This window comes from Sphaeramia orbicularis, chromosome 8 (genome assembly GCF_902148855.1).
Source record: "Sphaeramia orbicularis chromosome 8, fSphaOr1.1, whole genome shotgun sequence".
NCBI lineage: Eukaryota > Metazoa > Chordata > Actinopteri > Kurtiformes > Apogonidae > Sphaeramia > Sphaeramia orbicularis.
In genome coordinates, this window is record NC_043964.1 from 46,155,357 (window position 1) to 46,176,784 (window position 21,428).

Consider the following 21,428-nt stretch of genomic DNA (forward strand, 5'->3'; position numbering starts at 1 on the left):
GCAAACGTCAAAGAGTGTGTGATTTGCTGAATGCACTCGTCACACCAAAGGAGATTTCAAAAATAGTTGGAGTGTCCATAAAGACTGTTTATAATGTAAAGAAGAGAATGACTATGAGCAAAACTATTACAAGAAAGTCTGAAAGATACTATTAAAGAAGAATGGGAGAAGTTGGCACCCGAATATTTGAGGAACACTTGTGCAAGTTTCAGGAAGCGTGTAAAGGCAGTTATTGAGAAAGAAGGAGGACACATAGAAAAAAAAAATTTCTATTATGTAAATTTTCTTGTGGCAAATAAATTCTCATGACTTTCAATAAACTAATTGGTCATACACTGTCTTTCAATCCCTGCCTCAAAATATTGTAAATTTTGCTTCCCCACCCTGTATATATATATATATATATAGTACTATGCAAAAGTTTTAGGCGGCCTTTAGATTTGCTGTTTTTGCTGCATTGAAATGAACATGCATATTTATTTCTCAGTCTCTTTTCTTCAGTCACAACTGCTGTACATACAGTATGTACAGCACTAAAGACAAATGCTTCAGTTAAAAAAAACAGCTTCTATAAATCAAAGTGGTCGTATTTAGTGTGCCCTTCCTTTTGCACTTAACATGTCTTTAAAGATGTTTCTAACGTTTTTTACTGCTTCTTGTCATGCGGCTCAGGGGTCACACTAAATACTGACTTTAACCTTTAAAACCAATTTAGTTCCATTTTTTGTGTGTCTTTTAAGGCTGTGTACATATTTCCTGTATTTTCTTGTTCTATCTATCTATCTATCTATCTATCTATCTATCTATCTATCTATCTATCTATCTATCTATCTATCTATCTATCTATCTATCTATCTATCTATCTATCTATCTATCTATCTATCTATCTATATGCAGGGTGCGATTTGTTGGGCAGAATGGGGGGGGGTCAACCCCTCTCTGGTTTTTACATCCCTACTTCAGCTGAATGACTTTCATCCTGGTGGGGGGCCAACCCCGTCGATGATTAAAAACCCACTGAAATAACAGGCAGGTTGGGACTGACTTTTCTTACACCAGTAGCCTACACTGCTGGCACTAATGGCCCCACAGAGTCGGGTGTACTTGACTCCGTGGACGTCTGTGCATACTTGAGATAGTCCAAAAGCAGACTGCTCACAGTACATGCACTGTGTGCATGACTCTGTGGGACCTGCACTGAACTGTCGGCAGTTTAAGAATTCGCGAACGAAAAAACAAAATACATAACACCCCCACCTCTGGTTTTTTGACACACACACACACACACACACACACACACACACACTTGCATGAAGCACCAGTAACACACAATTTCTTCTGGGATTAATGAAGGATTCTGAATCATTTAAGTAAAAGATGCTGAAGTATCAGATCCACAGACTCACAGAAACCATTCACACACACATATAAAGAGAATGATAGTTACCGCGACAACAATCTCACTGGGGCTGACATAAAGCACGCCCAGTAGCGGCAAGTGGTCAGTGGTCAGCTGGGTTAACCTGAGGTCAGAGGTCAACAGACACCCACAACATCAAATATAGTATACATAAACTTGCATATCAAGATTTTCATCCAGCCCATGTCCATGGGCCAGGCCAGGTAGTGGTACCTCCAAAGGGGGCAACACCTTTGTGGTGCCATTTTGTTAGTAGGACATATATATATATGTGTATTAAACCATGATAGCCTTTCCAAATGAGTAGCTTAGTCATGATTATATGACACCTTTTTTTTTCCAAAAAATGTATCATTACACTTAATGGCGTATGGTGGTATTTCTGAATTATTCCACCTTTTCCTGTAAAAATGCTAGTGGACTTGGTCCAAGATAAGGTTGTGACATTACATTATGCTTCTACTTTTCAGATTTTATGGAAAGATGTTACAATTGATTGTTTCTTTCAGAAAACAGTATACGTATTTTCATTCCATTCGAGCACCGCATCTGAGGCAAGTAAATATCAATGTTTATTTAAGACTTAGTCAAGGCATAGTTAAGATTGAAATAAGTGAAGTGATGATAAATTCTCTTTTCATACAGAGCAAATGAAAGCAAATGAAAGTTCTGGAGTGATCACAACAAAGACAGCACTTTAATAATGACACAACTACGGAGCAGAAAACTAATGAACCATTTCATTTCATACATAAGAGCACATGTTATAGTCCCAATCCCGATGCAAACAGACAAGAAAATAACACATAAGGTATTTTGGTATCTTTGCAGGTCTGGATGCTAGGGCCTAACTGAAAATGGACTCAGGGATGAGTGGGACAGCACCCAAGCGGGGCGCGTATTAAATGCCTGATACTACTTTTGTCTCAGTTCCCAAATAAAATTTTCTCTCTATTTAACCTTTCTTAAGTGATTTATCACCATTTATCATGATTTTATCACTGATTGGCATTTTTTCTGTGAAAATCAGGTGTTTTCCTGTATTTGAAGACTCTGGTGCTAAAAGTACTGATGTCACCAAAAAAAGTCTGGTAAAAAATATTTAGAGGGTGGACTTAGCTAAACAAATACATCACGTTTATATGCTCAACTTGAATTGTCCAAAAATGTGACTTTGGTACTTTTAGCACCAGAGTCTTCATTTATTTTGATTTGATTTAGTGTTTTATTCCGAACATGCAATGAAATTTAACATATATGCAACAAACAAAACATAAATAATAATACGAGTATCAATAATTATAACTATTATATCTTAGACAGAAGAACAGCACAATAGTTTCATTTACATGCTCGAAAAGGGGTGGGAAGAAGTGCAACTTATTTAATCCCACCCCCTCTCCAGAAAATATTAACAAGAAAAGCACTCGAAGAGCGCAGACCACCGCCAAAACAGATCAGCACCCCCCCATGTTTGTTTGTTTGTTTGTTTGTTAGCAAGATAACTCAAAAAGTTATGGACGGATTTTCATGAAATTTTCAGGAAATTTTGATACTGGCACAAGGAAGAAATGATTAAATTTTGGTGGTGATCGGGGGTGGGGGGGCCCACTGATCGGCCTTGGCGGAGGTCTGCGTTCTCCGAGTGCTTTTCTAGAAAAGACAGCGCAGACCTCCGCCAAGGCCGATCAGTGGGCCCCCCCCCCCCTTGCGCCCCCCCCCCCCCCCCCGATCACCACCAAAATTTAATCATTTCTTCCTTGTGCCAGTATCAACATTTCCTGAAAATTTCATGAAGATCCGTCCATAACTTTTTGAGTTATCTTTTAGTTATCAAACAAACACGCACGCACGCACACAAAGCAAAGTGATCACAATACCTCCTGGCGGAGGTAATAATAAATATTTATCTCCCTATTTATGAATCATGTACTTTAATCATCATGGAACTTGAGAAATAGTCACTTTTTCTGTCAAATCTCTCATTAACTGAACATAAACCCAGAGTCTCCACCCACTGTCATTCATCCAACTCCATGGGTTTTACTGGTGAAGCAATGTTGTAGAAGATGAAGGTGTTTCCATGGTAACTACGGAGCCTCTGAACGTCCAAATGGGTCATATCAGATGACCATGAAAAGATGAATAACTGCATTTTACACCAATTATTTACATGTATTGATAGAGTTAATGGATCAATCAGTATTAAACAGTTTAGATCAGTAGATGCTTTTGGTCACATGCATATATTTGGGTCTTTATGGGTTAATTATGCTCATAATGAAACTGCTTAACTATTATATACATTTTACATTTTCTCCTAACCTTAAGGACTTTCTCTTACATTCATTTTACCACCTTACTTCACTTAACCTTAATTAAACTTAGCTTAGAGAAGAGACTATTCATCAACAAGATTGCTATATGTGTAATGCTGCAGTATGCACTTATCTACTGTCTAACCTGTTTATTTTGGTTTATACTGTATGTAATTCAGATCTTTGATATAACAAAGAACTGGCTATGAATGTGGTGAATCTGTGTTGGTATTAACATTCCATACATTCAAATGACGTTTTATGACCTCTGATTTTGTCCCTTACAATGGGTTTATTCAATGGCTGATAGCTATGACTAAGCTACAACTCTGGAATGGCTATCATAGCAAAAATATTATCTATAGATAAAGACCATTTCAAAATGCATCACTAGAACTTGCCCCCTTGGGTGGCGCCAATATCCCAAATATCTGGTCTTTGCCCATGAACTAATCATGCCGTTATTCCATTTGTGACGGACATTATTACAAAATTAAATAGACATTGTTAAAGAGAGTCAAAGGCAACACTACTCACTCCTTCCCATTGGCTGCATCGGCCACAGAGATGCTGCTGTTGTGGGCCACCCAGACAAGCTGGTCTCCACTGGGGGAGAAGGAGATGCTATGCACCCACCCACCACAGTCCTTGTGCTCAAGCATCACCTCTCCAAAGGGCATCTTGGCCCCCCAGGCAGTGGGTCCAGGTTTGTCCTCAATGTCTTTAATGTAGGTTGAGAAAATTCTGAAAAACACACCAAATCATAGAAATACTGACATTAACTTTTATGTAATATTGGTGGATTTCCACTGCCAAAATGTCAACATTATTAATGGGTATTAAGTAGATTATATTATATTAGATTAAATTAGATTAGATTACATTACATTACTTTAGATAGAACTTTTTAGTTCCCTTGGACAGGTAGCAGTACAACACCAAATGCACACATGCAAGAAGAATGATGAGACAAAAAAGAAAAGACAATAGTAACAATAATCACTATGAAAAACAGTAGTGAAAACAGGCAATTGCACATTATGAGTAGTAGAAATAAATAATAAAGTAGAAATAATAATAAATAATAATAATAACAAATAAGCAATTAACTATCTTATAGTATCATATGCATGGTTGTATGAATGTATGCATGTATATAAGTAATAATAATAATAATAATAATAATAATAACTAGAAAAGCACTCAGACAGCACAGACCTCTGCCAAGGCAGATCATCCCCCCCATCACCACCAAAATTTTATCATTTGTTCCTTGTGCCAGTATTAATATTTTCTAAAAATGTCATCAAAATCCACCCCCCCCAATCACCACCAAAATTTTACCATAACTTTTTGAGTTACCTTGCTAACAGACAGACAACCCCCCCCCCCCCACCATCACCACCAAAGTTTTATTTGTTCTTTGTGCCAGTATCAACATTTCCTGAAAATGTCATCAAAATCCATCCATAACTTTTTGACTTATCTTGTTAACAGACAGACAGACAAACAAACAAACAAACCTCGATGAAAGCATAACCTCCGCTGTCCTTGGTGGAGGTAATAAAAGGAAAAAATAACTACAACTATCAACAATGTTATGTAAAAGTCAAGGCAGTTAGCTTGGTCCTGTTCTCTTGCAACTGTAACATTAGAGTGAGTAGTTAATCACTGTAGCGTCTAATCTGCCCTCAGACCTCAACATGAAAAGAAGCAGCTCCTGTTTGGGTTAGTGTCATGATACATTTATGGAAATAATACCGCTAGAGTTAATGTAAGAATGGATTATCAAAGCGATGCTCTACTCTACAGTGATTGGATGTGTGTAGCCTCTCCCCTTACCACACTATGTCTAGATGAAGCCATAAAAAAACACACCAAGGAATTTACCTGCCAAATTCCAAACAGTGTTAACATATTCCTAAAAAACTGAGCTAAACAAGATATATCAATTACTCTGAAACTACCATACCTCTTTGAAAAACGCTAACTGACCCTACAAAACACCTATGTTGACGGTTCAACACCTTAATAAGTTACTAAGTTTATTAGAATGGAGCCAAACTAAAATGCTAAAACATCAAAGTCACATGGTAAAATGAACAAACTGATTGAGGCAGTGGTAGACAAGAAATCTCAGAATTGAGCAAGTTGTAAATTCTGTTTTTACCAAGTGAACTTTGGGCTCGTTTCTGGGTTAAATAGTGAAACCACCCGTTTGTGCGCCCTTCAATGCAAATGGCGAGCAAACAATGGATCAGAGAATGCAGAGGCTTAACGGACACAAAATCCATTTCTGGGCTCATGTTTGCTAAACCATCATTATGCACTATTTCCGTTGAAGGGTGTTTGCTAATGAGTGCGTTCATTATTTAACCCAGAACAATGCCTTTGCTCCTGTTGTTTCTGACAGCATGATGGTTAGAATGAAGAATTATTATAGGCTATCTGTGACCGCGGACCTCCTCCCTTACCTTCACCTGTCTGGTTGGACCTCCTCACCCTCATCTGACTAGATGTGCTGCCACACTACTGAATTGAATTTAATCATTTACACACATATATCATGGGTCTGGCTGGACATCTAAGGATGACCTGAGTTATTCTGCAGGTGACTTTATAAAGAGAACTCGAAACGGTTACTGTTGGTTGTAACCATGGCAACAACAGGACAAACCTATTGTATAGATAAACTGAACTCTGCTCCATTCCTCTCATCCACATGCTCATACGTTATTATGCACGTGCACTCACACACACACACACACACTCACCGGTTCACTGGTGCTGCCCCCATATACCGCTCTCATTCATTCATTCATCTTTCAAAGCCACACACACTCTGTCCCTTGTTATACTATGTCCTGAAGTAATCTATAGCTGTCCATAAATTGATGCAGAGAATAAAATTCAGTGAGCAGCAGCCATGGGAAAAAATCTGATGTCATCAAAGATATTGTCAAACTTCTGTTAAAATCTTCTTTTTGAAATGTAAATAATATTTCAAAGAAAATACATGACAGAAATAAAGTGAAATGAATCTACCAAAATACATCCTCATTGTAACGCAGACCTCCGAGGTCCATGTTAAAATCAGCCTTGGAACGAGGAACTGGATGAGTGCAGACTTTTAATCAAGTAGCCCAGAAACGGGACAACACAAAATGCGTGAAATGGATGCATTTTATGTTGCACTGGGCTAAACAATACAATGAGCCAATGCAGAAACAAGCCCCTGGCTGCTTTGAAGTTGTCTGATAGTAAGGTAATGAATATAGTGCTTTAGAGCTACAGCTATTGGTAGATTAATCTATTGATTATTTTCTTTGATTCCATTAAATGATTAGTAGGTGTAAAAATAATAGCTAAAATGTGACATGTCTGAAAATGACAAACTTCTCCTTTATTCCAGAACCAGCTGAACAAAAAGTATAAAAGTAAAAGGATATATAAAACATATCTATATACGTAGAAATAACAACAACAGTATAAGTTTGCAAATAAGTAAATCAAATGACATCTAACAAACAATGTGTTGAAGACTGCAGTCTTCAACACATTCGTATCCAATTACTAACTTACTAACAACTTAACATGGAACTAATATATAACTTTAAAAAATAAAGACAAACATTTTTAATGTTTGTGTCGAAAGCTTAAAATTTTAAAAGAGTAAGTGATGATTCCAAAGAAAAAAACAGGACCAATGGCCCTGTAGCTTACCGGCCAAATTAAAAGCTTTGGGAAATGTATACAGATGCCATTTATTACCACCCAGTTATGTGTATTTATTGTATTACAGAAATAGCCCATGTTTTGGTCATATTCCAATCAGATCTGTAAAAAATTCAAATTCCGATTTGATATCATTTATACTTACTGATTTATTGTATCAATCCGCTTTCTATCTGTTATAATGGGAAAATTTTTCAAAGTCGCACCAAATCCGGAATCAGATCCGGATCGAAATAATTTCAATACCTTGTGTTGACATCATCATAAAGAAGCTGTATACCAAGTTTGAAGTCAATCAGAACTGTAGTTTCAGAGAAGAAGACAATTGAAATTTTTTCCCCATAAAAGCCCATGTTAAATTTTCCCCAAGTTCCCGGATCCAGAAGAAGATCCTGATCAGCATGTGGCCATTATGTTTTGGTCATCTCCCCATCAGGGCTGGACTGTAGAAATTTACACTTGATGTCATTGATACTTACTGATTTATTGTATCAATCCACTTTCTATCTGTTATGATGGGGAAATTTTTCAAAGTCACACCAAATCCAGAATCAGATCCGGATCCAAATAATTTCACTAACTTTTGTTGACATCATCATAAAGAAGCTGTATACCAAGTTGGAATTGGAGTTGTAGTTTTGGAGAAGAAGACGACTGAAATTTTTGTAAAGGACGACAGATGACGGCAACAGACGACAACGACAGACAACGATGACGACAGACGATGACGACAGACGATGACGACAGACGATGACGACAGACGACAACGACGACAGATGACGACAGATGACGACAGACGATGACAGATGACGACAGAGGGCGACAACGCCGACGGACGCTGCATGACAACAATAGCTTACGGCCTGTCGGCCATTAAGCTAAAAATTGAGCATGTAGACATTTTCTATGTTTTTGGCTTCATCTCTTCTGAGCTATGCGCGATGTTGTTTTAGGCCGGAAGCCAGGCCCATCCCCTCAGGATGTTTTTTGCTACCTTTTTTTCACTATTATTTCCTGTTATCCCATACATTCCCAGTCCTATACAAGTTGATAACCTACACCCCCAGCTCAGGGTTGTTTGCCCTCAGGGGCCAAAAAAAAAACCTTTTTGGGAAAAGCTTCTGACAAAATGATAAAATTGCATATATTAGGGTACTGCATAAATGGTACATACATAAATGGTCAGATAAGTCTGAAATGTTTCATGGTGTATCCTGACACATACACTGTAAAAAGCGTATTTAGGCCCCAGTTGAAGCAAGGTACAAATTTACACAAAGGCAAAGTAAATTTCTCATGTTCTGACTGCAAAGGTAATATGTGGTTTCAAACAACTTAAAAATGCTTGACTTAATACCAAAGTGATTTATTACTTTGATCCAAAGTTCAAAATTAAGTTCTTTCCGAGCGTGTGGTGTCACGCAGTCAAATGTGCGCCAAGTGTGTGACGCATTATCTCCGCGCCCTCTGAAACCCTACTTGTGAATATCATCGGTTTTTTACATATTTTGGTAAGTTTTTCCTTTAGCATATCAAAATTCTACATTCTTTTATGTTATAAAAAAACATAGTTTTGATATCGCATTTATAATTTTAAGAAGTTAGGCATTAATTCAAGGATTCTGCCGTTTAAAACGGCCATGCATTGAGTTGGAAAACTCCAACACCCATAATGCACCGTGTTTTGCCGCCTCTTTCCTCTGTATTCCTTCCCTCTGCAGCCGAAGAGACGCGATTACCGGAGCAGTCAGTTTGGACATAAACAACGTAGGTGAGTTTGTTAAAATAGTATAACTTTTATTCTAGACGACTTGCTGTTTTCTTTGCACTGTGAAAGGTTGTGTGGATAAATGGATATCTTGCTACCGCGTTCTAAATTGGTTTATTTTATGCATTTTATGTCGCTGCGTTAACGATGCTGGCGCTCTCCCCAGACAATAAACCAACCTGATTTAGGTTTCAAATTAGAGCTGCACGATATGTATCTCGTGAAACAAATTTGTGGCACTGCTACCTTTGGTGGCTACGGTTTTGCGGCACTCGGAGCTAATGCTAGTTCGGAGCTATTGCTAGTTCGGAGCTATTGCTAGTTCGGAGCTCTTTTACAACCGCTTAGTTTGGCAGTTGTCAAATTTGTACGTAAACACACCTTTTGCCTCAGGTTAATGAAGAGTTCCACAGGGTTGTGGCCCTCCCTCTCAAGTCCAAGTTTTTTTTTGAACAACTTGACCACTACTCCAGCAGACTGTTGACATTGGCAAGATCCAAGAGAGGAACTGCAGGGGACAAAATCTCTCCCATCCTACACACGTTTGATCGGGTAATTAGCTGCTTTAGTCCTGATTCAGTCCTGATTTAACACTGCAGGCATTAAATCTCCATTTCCTTTGACTTTATTTACAGTATAAATTCTGTGAAAAATATTAAATTTATGATTCAAAACACCTTCAACGGTACTTTTGCAGTTTTTTTTTTTTTGTTTGTTTTTTTTGCAAATTTCCATAATTTTATTTACATTTTTGCTCAAAAGTTGCCAGTTGTGTCCAATTTACTTTTCATTATCCAAATAGTCACCATTTAATATGTGTCCTAATTGGTTACAAAACTTTAAATTGGCATTAAAAATATTGAACTTGGACATTAAAGTGGCATTAAAATGCCATTTAAAATTATTTCATGCTTTTCAGCATTTTTTTCCTATATTGCTTGAAAATGGTGCATTGCATAATAATGTGGAACAGCAATTTTCCTTTAATTGGACTTACGTGGCAAACTAATTGCCACAGGAGTCTAGGATGGATATCACTGACCCACAGAGACCTCAGCACAATACCATCCATGAGTTTCACTGGAAAAACTTTTTTTTTTTTTAAATTTTATTACACTTAAGCACAATTGCATAATGTGAGAAAGAGTTCTTCCCTGTAATCATAATTGACCCCTTGTCCAAGGGTAGTCTTATTGTCAAATTACTGCTTGATATTAATTCTTATATTTATACTTCAGGCCAAAGACATCAATCTGAAGAGAGAATGTCTCCTAAAGGCCCTTATCATTGTTCTTGGGGAGGATACTCGTGATCTTGTCAAGGAGTTTGTGGTATGTAACATTTTTTTCCTCAAAGCCTGCCTCTTGTGTTTTTATGCAACTGTACAGCACTTTGAATTGCCTTATGTATGAATTGTGCTCTATAAATAAATTTGCCTTGCCTTTGCCACAGAATTAGTTCCTATCTGCAATAGTTAAAAGGTATAATTTACTTTTTTTTTTTTTTCCAAAAACTGGTGGCAGCACTTTTTTCTCACCTAGAAAATTGCATAAGTGATTATTATATTTAAAAAACAAGTTAAAAAATAAAGTTTGTTTCGGAACCCTCCTACCTGCTCTGCTTTTCCGGGTCTGCGTGTGTGCATGGGCCCTGAGGCGCGTGCTCATGCTTTCCTCAGCAAACAGAGCTCCGTTCACCTTCTCTGTTACCGACCTCACTCACTTATTTTTACAGTATCACCCAACAAGGGACCATAGCGGCGCTCAGGGACCGCACTGGCTGCGCTGGCACCATTTCTGGACCAACGTGTGCATGCGCAAAATGCCAAACATGACATGAGGACGTACGACGGCAATTTGTAGCAGGTTGACTCAATGATTGACATTTTGGAGAACCAATCACTTGCGTGATCCAGCTGAAACTAACTTTATTTTTTAACTTATTACTTTAATATAATAATCATTTTTGCACTTTTGTGAGAAAAACAAAGTGTTTCCACCAATTATTGAAAGAAAAAAAATCATCAATTATAGCTTCAACAGAGGAAAACCTGCTTTGAACCTAAAGTTCCAATCAGACATTTAAGACCAGTGGAAAAAGGGAAAAAGTTCTTTGTGCATTGATTGATCTTAACAAGGTTTCAAAGTGAAGATTCAATGTGCAACAACAAATGGGGAGGGGATAAAAACAGAAATAGGCCGTTTTGTATGGCGCTTGAATGAGGGTTAAATGTTACAAAGAAATGTATATACGAGCAGTTGAGGTTTTTTCACACACACTTAAACCACACACACACACACGAACAGATTCAATACAAGCTCCAATAGAACAGACGTGCTAGTGTGTCCTTCTGATCTGCTCGCTCATGACTTGTTTTCTACGAGTGTGTGGCCTCTGTGCAGTGCACTTGACAAAACTTTTGACACTGGGGGTTTCTGAAGGTGCCCATAGAAATGTAAAAAACACTAGAAAGGAAATGACGCTTACTGCTGTGGCCTAAGTGGCGGGCAACTTGTCACTGGCCAGTTAAGTTAAATCTTAATATCCACTCATGCAAAAGCTGGAGCAAACATCACATAATGTCAGACAAAGTAATTGTTGGTGATTCCTTGTATTGATGGTAAGTGTTAGTATTTTAGTCAGAATAGTGTTTTTTTTTTTTAAATATCTATTTTGTAGTACTTTAAATTACTGTTTTCATTTTTGTAGTAATAGCATTTCTCCATGTATTCAGTAGGGCTGGGACGATACAGTTTTGTCACGATCTGATTCATATTGCAATGTCCAGGGGCCGATACAGCAAGTTACAATAAAAAGTAATATATGTACCTTAAAATGTGTTAAAAGCAAACAGCTATGTCGAAATTCATAAACCAAATGCCATTTGACATTTATTTAAGTGTTGAGACTGAAAAGTGCATTAACACAAAATGTAACTCAGTGCTGTGGAACTGTTCCTTTAAAAAAAAAAAAACATGAATGCAAAAGTATTGAAAGTATTAATACTTTGAAAAAGCATAAATGTACCCACCTCTGCTTTGTCCCATTTTAAAAAAAAAAAAAAAAAAAAAAAAGAGAGAAACACAGGGACACCTAGTGTCCAGGTGGAGGGTGGGGTTGGGAGCAATGACAGCGTGTAACTTTTTCTTTTCTCCAAAGTGTTATTTTTTTCAAAAGCATTGACCCAATGTAAACTTAGGGGTTAAGTTTAAATTCCAACTGGTAGGATACCAATGCATGTCATAAGACTAACACTATTGTTTTCTGCTCTCTATAGGACAGTCGGGAAGACGACCTTCAGGTTGATTTGGAGCAGGTGACCATGGCGGTATTTTCCATTCGACAAGAAGGATGTGTCGAACTTCCTCCGGAGGACATTGGTATCGTTATCGAAGGCGTAACAGTCTTAAATGGACTCAGCTCTGTCCCATCTGCTTGTGCCCTGCTGCTCGGCTTGATCTACATTCTCAATCTTGCCTACCCTAAAAGCCTCCGTTACACTTTCGAGGTTTTCCAGAAAGTTGTTATGGAGCTAGATTCTCAGAAAATGTCCCCAAAAGTTCATACACTCTTAGGAAAACTGCAAAGTGCAGATTAATGGTCATCTTAAGCCTATGTACATATTTTTGCATTCAGTGTTAAAAAATGTTTTATAAAGTTGACAGTGTTTAAAAAGTTTGAGACTAGAAAAGCACTTGGAGAGCGCAGACCTCCGCCAAGGCTGATCAGTGGCCCCCCCCCCCCCCCGTGGGCCCCCCCACGCCAAGGAGGTTATGTTTTTGCCAGGGTTTGTTTGTTTGTTTGTCTGTCTGTTTGTCTGTCCGTTAGTGTGCAACATAACTCAAAAAGTTATGGACAGATTTTGATGAAATTTTCTGGTCCGTGGGCCCCCCCACCCCCGATCACCACCAAAATTTAATCATTTCTTCCTTATCCCATTTCCAACAAACCCTGAAAATTTCATCCAAATCTGTCCATAACTTTTTGAGTTATGTTGCACACAGACAGACAGACAGACAGACAGTGGCAAAAACATAACCTCCTTGGCGGAGGTAAAAAGAAGCACTTTATAATCCTTCAGAACATAACAGAATAAAAGTTTCCAGTTTTTTTTTTTTTTTGTTTTTTTTTTTTCTTTTTGCTCCCTGCTGGAACTGTGCTTTCAGTGTTTATGGAGCTAGATTTTTACCTCCGCCAAGGAGGTTATGTTTTTGCCAGGGTTTGTCTGTCTGTTGGTCTGTCCGTTAGTGTGCAACATAACTCAAAAAGTTATGGACAGATTTGGATGAAATTTTCAGGGTTTGTTGGAAATGGGATAAGGAAGAAACGATTAAATTTTGGTGGTGATCGGGGGTGGGGGGGCCCACGGGGGGGGCGCAGACCTCCGCCAAGGCTGATCAGTGACCCCCGATCACCACCAAAATTGAATCATTTCTTCCTTATCCCATTTCCAACAAACCCCGAAAATTTCATCAAAATCTGTCCATAACTTTTTGAGTTATGTTGCACACTAACGGACAGACAAACAGACGGGGGGGGGGGGGGGGGGGGGCGGCACTGATCAGCCTTGGCGGAGGTCTGCGCTCTCCGAGTGCTTCTAGTTATAAAATGCCCTCAAAAGTGCATATCCTCTTTAGAAATTGCTAAATGCAGATTAATGGTTCATCTTAAGCTTGTCTACATCTTGGTGCATTCAGTGTTTTAAAAGTTTGATAAAGCTGAAAGTGTTTAAAAAGTTTGAAAAAAGAAGCACTTTGTAATCCTCCAGAACGTAACAGGACAGAAGTCTCCTGGTTTTTTTTTCTCTTTAGATTGGATCGTTTATTGCTGGCACAGGGCAATCTGAACTGAACTGCAACTCTTGCATGTGATTATAGTCATGGAGGCTGTACAACTGTAATGTTCTGTTGTGAGATAATTTGACGTTACTGTTACAAATAAACAATTTGCAGCAGCTACGACCTTTATCTTACGTCTTCACATGATTAGTACACTTACAAACAAGTTTATACTGTTTAGAACTGTGGTTCTCAAACTCCACACCAAGTACAATCTTTTTTTTGGTGCTAGATCAAAATAAATCAGAATGCCCAAAAATTTCAAAATAATGGTCCAAAATGGAAATGACTCAAAGTACCACCTGAAGAAGCCCAAATACCACTAGTGGCACACGTACCAGAGTTTGAGAACCACTGGTTTAGAGCACTTTTCATGCTTATTTTCTGTAAATACTATTATTTAGTAGGAAATGGTATATAAACTTATCTATTGTATATTTGGCAGATGAATGTTAAAAAACAAGGTGATCTAATGTAAAAGTTTAAATTAGAATGTAGAGTGGGGAAATTGCAAAATATTAAGTTGAACTAAAGTATAAATGCACATTAGAATGTACAATGGTTTTGTTAGAAAAAAGTCCAAAATACTAAGTTGTTTTTGTGTAAAATTTAACTTTAGAATACAGCTGAGTTATAAGTATAACTTTCTGAAAATGTTAATTAGATTTTATATATCTTTTTAAGTTAAAAGACAGTAATACATTAGTAAACATTGAATGAATATTTAGCTTTAATCTGACTAAAAATATAAGTTTGGTTCAACCAAAAAATATAAGTTGAAAATACTTATTTTATTAGTTGTTACCAATTGAAACACTTTTTTAAGTTGGTTCAACTAAACTCTTTTTACAGTGTAAGGATAACTATCAGAGTAATATTCTGGGACTTACTGCCTTTCTATTTTCAAATATCACCCTCAGTATACCCCTGTCCACCTTATTTTTTAATCGATTAATTGATTAAAAAATCGATTCATCGATTAGTCAATTAATCGATTAATCATTTCAACAATATAGTGCTTTCACCTCCAAAGGCATGATTGAAGGGTTGTGGCTCTTACTTGTGATGTTTGTGAATTTCAATATAAACTCTTTGACAGGTTAATCCTAGCTGTCTAGGCTCTTCCCTGCATTCCACTTGCGGACTCACCGACAGTGGAAATCTGCAGACCCAGCAGCCAGCAGGATATTGTTGGGATGCCAGTCCAGACTCAGGACCGTGGAACGAATGGGCTTCTTGATGTGCTTACTCAGCCACCTGAAAAAGGAGGAGAAACCATAAAACATGCATTCTTTTAAGGGTAAAACTTAACATGTTACAGTTCAAACAGTAATACATTTCAACCTTAATCTTGTGCCTTATAACTGTAAGCCCCATCCTTTGACCCCTTTCAGTTTGCATACTGGAAAAACAGATCGACGGAGGATGCCACACAGCACTGGAGCATCTAGAACACAAGAACTCATACATCTGGATGCTCTTCGTCGACTACATCTCTGCTTTTAATACCATCATACCTCACATTCTGATCAGGAAACTGCTTCACCTCGGTCTCCATTCACAGCTCTGCTCCTGGATTATGGACTTTCTCACAAACCGCCCTCAAACTGTCAGACTCGGCCCTCACCTCTCCTCCACCCTCACTCTCAGCACCGGCTCCCCCCAGGGCTGTGTGCTGAGTCCACTTATATACTGTCTATATACATCTGACTGTGCTCCAATTCACCCCTCCAACTCCATAGTTAAGTTTGCGGATGACACAACTGTTGTGGGACTCATCTCAGGGGGGGATGAGTCCGCCTACCGGGACGAGGTCCAAAATCTGTCTCTGTGGTGCTCTGCAAACAACCTGACTTTAAACACAAAGAAAACAAAAGAACTCATACTGGGCTTTAGGAAACGCAGAGCTGACCCATCCCCCACCTCCTTCAATGGTGACTGTGTAGAAATAGTGCACAGTTATAAATTTCTCGGTACACACATCACAGATAACCTCTCCTGGACCACAAACACCACAGCCATCATCAAAAAGGCCCCGCAACGCCTCCACTTCATACGGATCCTTAAAAGAAACAACCTCTGCAAGAGACTGCTGGTGACCTTTTATTGGCCTGCTGTTGAAAGCATTTTAACTTACTGTATCACAGCATGGTATGCAGGCTGCTCTGTAGCAGACAAAACAGCACTACAGAGGATTATAAAATCTGCAGAAAAAATCATTGGCTGCCCTCTTCCCCCACTTCAGGACATTGCAAATTCCCATTACCACACAAGAGCCAGAAACATCAGCGCAGACACTTCCCACCCCGGTCATCACCACTTCACTCTTCTGCCTTCAGGGAAACGATACAGGTCAATCAGATCACATACCACCAGATTCATTAACAGTTTTTTCCCAAAAGCCATCCACTATCTAAACCACCGACTCACACCATAGACACCAGCACTTTAAAAATCCAAGCAAGAGGACTTTTATATGGATGCACTTTTTATAAAGTATTTTAATTCTATAGTCGCACTTTTATACAGAAGCACTTTTTATATAGTTGCACTTTAATACAGGAATATTTTAATACTGATGTGTTTGGTGTGTTTGTTGTGCTTGATGAATGTATTTATGTGTGGGAAGAGTGCAGTTTGAATGTTATTTGTGTTTCTTTTATATGGGGGGCACGTGCAATTTCGTTGTATTCACTATGCAATGACAATAAAGCTTCTATCTATCTATCAAAAGACCAAATTAAGCATACTGCTACAGTGATCGATTAATGTTCTTGTATTGGATGGATGGCTGGATGGCTGGATGGCTGGATGGGTGGGTGGGTGGAGATAGAGGTCGGTCTCGAGACCAATTTTTTGTGGTCTCGGTCTTGTCACGGACTCAACTCATTTAATCTCGGTCTTGTGTTGGTCTTGATATCCTGCGGTCTCAAAAGAGTCTTGGTCTTGATACCCTTCTGTCTCAGCAGTGTCTTGGTCTCAATCTACCTGGTACTGCAAAGAACTTTGTAGCAACAAGTAATGTAATAATGGCTAGTAACATAATGCAATAATCTAACATCTGTTGGATGTAACGGACAGACGGACGGACAGACAGATAGATTATTGATCCCAATCAGCGCAATCGGAGCCACTTTTGTAATAAGGGCATCTGACCAAATGTCAATGAGACATTCAATCTCCTCATTGCTTCATGTCTGTCCGCAGCTCATGGCTGCTGCTATTAGGTCTGACTACCAATGTGGCTCGGCTACTTCCAGCAGCTACGGTGGCTTGTCAAGCACAAAAAGGCACATGGTTCCTTGGTTTGCTTTGGCTTGAGGCCGGTTATATTCACACTAGAAGTGAACGGGCTCAGAGTCCTCTTCCAGGTGGTCTCGGCCTGCTTTTTTGATTTGAAACAGAGCTCGCATGTTTGTATTCACATCTAAAAAAAAAAAAAAAAACGGACATTCTGATGAAACAAATGCTGGTCTGTTTTAAACAGACCAAACAAAGTAGGTGTGAATACACCCTAAAACTAAAAGGATTTAGCAATTTGACAAGCCAAAATGGCAGTTATGAGTAAAAATGGAGGGGGGGGTCAGAAGAATGGTGGGGTTCAGTGTCGAAGCCCCAATGGGGCTTTAAGGGGGCAAAGCAAAGCAAAATTAACATTAAAAATGCTTCAAATCACGTCTCCAACCCTCTCTACTTTTCTCGGCGAAGCTGCACATCACTCTCCAGAGTGTCAAGAAGAAGTGGTTGACCTCTGTTACTGAAGCCACTAAATTCATATATAACCTTGGGGAGAATGCGCCTCTTTGTCTGAGCTCCCCACGTTTATTACTTATACCCTGTCATTTAGCCCCATTTAGCCCTTTTTTTGCTTATACTTTATGTAGTATACCAAGTGAGAGAAAACCATTCCGAAGAAACCGAGGAGAGAGGAACAAGGGTGAGAAGAAACTAACATCACTAGCACAATCTCAGCTTTGCTAACGGAGCAGCTAGCGGAACACAAAAAGGCCCTTTTAGTGACGATAAACTAGTGTACCATGTACCAGTGTTTCAGGTACATGGGCCAGACATGGCCATCGAACAGGCCAGGGGGATCTGGGACCGCATAGTTCCTGGAACTACTAAAAGACACTTACTTGAAATATGAGGCCAAACTGGATACGGTACAAGCCACCGTGAAGGACCACCAGCAACGCATCGATAAATTGGGACAATTTGCGAACTCCGTCGGAGATGCGGAGGTTAGGCTAACTGCTATGTCTGTCCTCGAAGGAAGAAGCCGCTATAAGTATATGCGCATCATCGGTCTCCCTGAAAACATAGAGGGCCCTCAACCGACTGCCTTCTTCTCCCGACTGCTTTTCGATGTGCTCGGCACAGATGTTCTGTTGACTCCACCCGAATTGGACTGGGCCCACCGCACCCTAGTCGCTAAGCCGGGACCACTAGATAGGCCGCAGGCTGTGTTAATCTGCTTTCACCAATTCCAAACCAGGGAGCTGGTCGTGCGTGCTGCTCAGAAACTACGGGGTAAGCTGAAATACAATGATTTTCCCATCCATATCATTGAGGACTACACTGCCAAGGTCATGGAGCAACGCTCTCAGTACCGAGACACCATGAAGAAGTTATATGACCTGGGCCTCAAGCCTACTCTTCCCTACCCTGCTAAACTTTTTATTGTGACCAAAGATAGATCGAGAAAGTTTTTCCCCTTGGTGAAAGAGGCCACAGACTTTATTACTTCATGTCACCAAGATGCACAACCGGCCGGTGATTGACATTTAATGCAGTTAAAATAATAATAAATACATGTTTCAGTTTCTACCTATTGCTAGTGCGGTGGACTAGTTATCCATGCTAGCATTGACACCAGTCAGTTGATCCATAATGACTGCCGTTGAGCTACACGGGACTTTGCTCTAAGTGTGCTGAGAAATGTTATTCTCTTGGTCTAGTTTGTCAGCTACTTACTATTTTTTGAGATTATGCTTTTTCTTTCTGATGAAACAATATTTTAATATTCTTGCACTTTTTATTTCTTCTTGTTTTTGTGTCGATCAACAATGGATATATATATATATATATATATATATATATATAAATTAAAACTTTTTTGGGCACTCAAAGCTCTTTACATTACTGATCCATTATTCATTTGATCTCACCTCTCACTCCCCCTCTGGTGGTGGTAAGCTACACCTGCAGCTGCCCTGGGGCACAGCTGCCCTGGGGCAGGCTAACAGAAACATGGCTGCCAATTCACGCCTACTACCCCTCCAACCACCACCAAACATTCACATGCCTTTACCAAATAAACTCTTGTCATAAATGGTGCATGTGCAGTAAACCCCCACCAATACAAGAGATAGATGAGCCCTGAGTCACATAAATTTGCTTAATGCAGTCCATGTGGATGGATAGCTCAGCAGTGTTGGGAATAACTGTGTTAAAAATAACGGCGTTACTAATGCCGTTATTATTTTCCAGTAACGGGTAATCTAATAAATTACTATTTGAAATGTTACAACACCGTTACCGACAGTGAAATGTGGTGTGTTACTATGCACTGATATCTAACAGCTGTTATCTATCCTGGCTCAGCTGGGCACTAGAGATGTGATGTTCGCGGATGAATCAAGTCTTTTGAACGGTTCTTTAAAATGAAAGATATGAACCAATTCGTTGCGAGCCGTTCTTATATTCAAATTGCCCATGCTGCCTTAATGCTTCACCTGTGTGCCCCATGAGTCTGAGTTGTCCACACTGCCTTTACGTGATCAGGTCAGAAGTGCCATCCAACATGCTGCTGATGTGTCATTTATCAGCTGGTTGGCTTGACAGATGAATCAGAGCCCGTTGAGCTGACCATGCCTCCCCCACCATGGATGGTCTCTGGAGGAGGGAATCCCAGGTATGCACCAGAGTGTATGTCCCCTCATCCTGGTTGATCATGCCACTCACCCACTTCCTGATCTTTATTGCCTCCTTAATCCAACATTTGAGTTTGTTCTGATGTTATTATCTGGCCCTTAACACAGTCCGTGATATGGTCATGTCTTCTGCAGTGATCACATCAGCAGCACGTTGGATGACGCTTCTGGGGAAGACTGGAGTCACAGTTGAAACTGTCAAGCAGGCAACATCTACAACTAAACCTTGTCTGAACAAAAGAAAAAAGAAAAGTATAATGATATGTTTATAAGACTCTCTACAAGCCTCACATGCAAGAATTTTTGAGGTAGGATGTACGCTTATGGATTAATCACAGTTTGTTTGGGCGGTGGTTTCGTAGTTAATTTAACATGGCTACCCATGTCTCTTCCACAGGTCGTTAGTGGTTATATCAGGTGCACCTGCCATGTTTCTCCTAACCTAGCAAACCTGTAGAGTCCATAGCAACACACACACACACACACACACACACACACACAGTACAGTTTTTCAAAGTAAAAGCCTATTAAAAATGCTGAATAATGAGTATTAGTAACAACGTACATATAACCACTAACTATATAAAGGACCCTTTTTAAACAATGCTTTAAGAGGACTGAGAGAGACTATGGGAGGCTTCTCATCTGAATACAGATCTCCATAAAGTCTTTGTTGACGTCAGTCGCCAAACTGCCACACAGATTCCCCATATGAAGTGAATGGGAGCTCAGTTCACACAGAATCCCCCCTAAAAAGTCTTTGGTGACGTCAAACTGGCAAGCCCCCGCGAGCCCCTGACATGATTTCCATATGTGAAAATTGTTTAGTTCTGTATTTACTCCTAAGAACCTTAACCTCTTTTACAAAAATGTTTTAGCTGCTATGACTAACAATAATTAAAGCTACAATTAGCATGACTGAGGTTCCACAGCCCAAGATTTTGTCGTGGTTCAGTGTCTGGAAATGGCCAAAATTGTACAGTTCAACAATTTTGAGAATAATGGGTTTGTGTAATCTCTGTAACCTGCCCCATGAATGACGTGTATTGCTTTCTTTAGCAGAATTGTTGTTATTATAGTTATTGCCCCAAAACTGCACACTATTGTAGATAACAGTATAGAATGAGGAGTGATTTATGATGCTATGACTAAAAATAATTGAAGTTGCAGGCAGCATGGGCCAGGTCCGACATCAAGAGATTTTCTTGTGGTACAGTGTCTGGAAATGGCAAAAAATTCTTGTTGGGTTTAACGTATGACTCCAGTAGATGTCCAATCTGTGCACTGACAAGACAGTGTGTGCGTCTACCAAATTTGGTATGTCTGTATGAAACCTGATTTTTTTTTTTTTTTTTTTTCTAATTCTAGGGGAGATTATTGATCCAGCTTGCTATACTATGACCAACTGCCATTCTA

At 39.3% G+C, this 21,428-nt stretch overlaps 1 protein-coding gene and 1 long non-coding RNA gene across 4 annotated transcripts in view; one reads left to right on the forward strand and one right to left on the reverse strand.

Moving 5' to 3' along the window:
* LOC115424072 (actin-related protein 2/3 complex subunit 1A-A) overlaps window positions 1-21,428 on the reverse strand; it is a 44,504-nt gene that overhangs the window by 8,620 nt on the left and 14,456 nt on the right. For all 3 annotated transcript variants that reach the window (XM_030141179.1, XM_030141178.1, XM_030141177.1), the window contains exons 5-7: window positions 15,229-15,336; window positions 4,276-4,482; window positions 1,448-1,523 (exon numbers count right to left, since the gene is read on the reverse strand). In XM_030141179.1, coding sequence (XP_029997039.1) covers window positions 1,448-1,523; window positions 4,276-4,482; window positions 15,229-15,336 — 391 coding nt within the window. The remainder of the gene's footprint in view (window positions 1-1,447; window positions 1,524-4,275; window positions 4,483-15,228; window positions 15,337-21,428) is intronic.
* LOC115424074 (uncharacterized) lies at window positions 9,737-12,757 on the forward strand. The gene is made up of 3 exons (XR_003936046.1): window positions 9,737-9,793; window positions 10,480-10,572; window positions 12,519-12,757. It is a non-coding gene; the product is annotated as an uncharacterized LOC115424074 (long non-coding RNA).